The sequence below is a fragment of the Frankliniella occidentalis genome, unplaced genomic scaffold (genome assembly GCF_000697945.3).
Source record: "Frankliniella occidentalis isolate FOCC.00 unplaced genomic scaffold, Focc_3.1 Scaffold12, whole genome shotgun sequence".
Taxonomy (NCBI): domain Eukaryota; kingdom Metazoa; phylum Arthropoda; class Insecta; order Thysanoptera; family Thripidae; genus Frankliniella; species Frankliniella occidentalis.
Genome location: NW_026267142.1, coordinates 2,094,028 through 2,095,958, shown reverse-complemented (window position 1 = coordinate 2,095,958; position 1,931 = coordinate 2,094,028). Strand labels below are relative to the sequence as shown.

Below are 1,931 nucleotides of genomic sequence, written 5' to 3'. Positions count from 1 at the left end.
AACCCTTTATCAGCATTTGGTGGCGGTTGCGTGGGGGCAAACGCAAGGGTATATCTTCTTTGAGCGGCGGTTCCCGTTAAATAAGAGAACTCGACAACTTGTCCTTTGGATACTGCGTCATGCTCAACTATGTCCTGAAACGCACACCACGCGCCCCGGCTAATTGTATCCTCTACCAGAACTTGAACATTTTTACAATGGTTAAACATGGATTTTTGATTATTTACGTTGCATTTTACTCTCAGCAGCCTGTCGCTGCTAAGTTTTGTGCCTTCTGTGGACAGCAGCCAGCACAATGTTGACTTTCTTATTTTCCTTAATTTTTGATCGGAATCCCTACACTGTTATTCGGAGGGTAGGAAAAATCCGACCCTAGCGTTCTGTCAACTAGTAGACCCTCCCTCTTTGGATTTTTTCCGGGGACAGGGGGGTCGGATAAATTCCGACGACGAAGCCTCGCCAAAAGTCCACCCGTTGGGTAGGATTTTTTCCGGCTGTGAGGTCTGATTATGCCGATGCAGACGTCGGAAAAACGGCTTTCGTGTGCCTGCATATAAGGCTGGGGAACGCACGGTCAGTATCCAATGTTATGTTCCACAAAGATCCGTACAAATGCTGGTTCTTTATGCACTGCAGTGCAGGCATTTTATGAAGCGTACCGCTCCGAATTTGTTAGTGTGTAAGCACGGCCAGTATCCAATGTTATTTTCCAGAAAGATCCATACAAATGCTGGTTATTTATGCACTGCAGAGCAGGCATTTTGTGCAGAGTACCGCTCTGAATTTGTTAGTGTGTAAGCATGTTAAGTGAGAAGAATAACTCCAGTAGGAACAACCAAGACAAGGAAAACTATGAATGTATATGTCTTGAAGTTCATTCCCTTCAAGTCCAGTTAATGTCAGAAATTAATTCCACAACTTTTGTATCACTGTAGCTATGACTGTACACAGTGACAATGCAGAGAGAATCGATTTTTAAGTAATACTACTCCATGGACATGGTTTTCCACATTTTATTAGTAGAAAAAGATATAATATACAATCGGTCTGGATACAGTTTATGTATGATTTGGTAAATAAAAATATAGAAAGTACTTCCACTTTCAGTACAAGTTAATTCCCTCCAAGTCCAGTTAATGTCAGAAATTATTGCCACAGTTTTTCTTTAATTATAACTACGACTATAAACAGTATCAATGCAGAGAGCATCACATATTAACTAATACTACTCCATGGACGTGATCTGCCACATTTTATTGGTTTATTTACAAGGACAATCAGGCTTCAACCATAACATTCGGATGAAGTTAATTCTGTCACTGAAACACTATTAATCATGAGCAGTTCACTCCCAGAGCCAGTCAGCTATGAAGTGACTCATGGTGAAGTACATTCCCTTCAAGTCCAGTGATTGTCAGAAATTAATTCCACAAATTTTCTATAACTATAACTGTAAACCCCGGCCTTGATGCTCTCTCCTGAAAAAGTCCTTCAGTGGCGAGAGAATTGCCATGACAACATCAACTGACCAGCTCCTGCCCAGTAATGCAGTGCGAGTAGAATTAGACATTCCTCCGTAATCTGTGTATCCAGCAGGGAATCCAAGTAGAAGTTCAATGTCTCGAGCGAATAGATATTCTTCTTTTCCCTCGTAGGTAACGGGCAACTTCCCTGATGAGCTCTTCTGCCCAGCCCTATTTGTGGTTATGGTTTTGGCAAGAGGTACCTGAGCTACGCGAACAAGGCCTAAATATTCTTGGAGTGATATCTTCCTCCCCTGAGGCTCCAAGCTATCATAAATGACAGGTATATTAGACCAGAACAGGCGTTTCCTTTTCGTTGCACTAAATCTGCTAGCACATACTTGAAATGGCTCGCAGCCCAGTTCCCTGCAATACAAAGAGAAAGTAATGTGACTCAAACCTTCCCTG

The 1,931-nt window shown here is 42.2% G+C and overlaps 1 protein-coding gene across 1 annotated transcript in view; it reads right to left on the bottom strand.

Moving 5' to 3' along the window:
• Positions 1-679: 679 nt before the first annotated feature.
• Positions 680-1,931, bottom strand: part of LOC113216792 (DNA (cytosine-5)-methyltransferase 3B-like) — a 4,467-nt gene continuing 3,215 nt past the window's right edge. Inside the window, exon 6 of the mRNA XM_026436618.2 lies at positions 680-1,889. Within this exon, the coding sequence (XP_026292403.2) occupies positions 1,445-1,889 (445 nt within the window). The 3' untranslated portion in view covers positions 680-1,444. The remainder of the gene's footprint in view (positions 1,890-1,931) is intronic.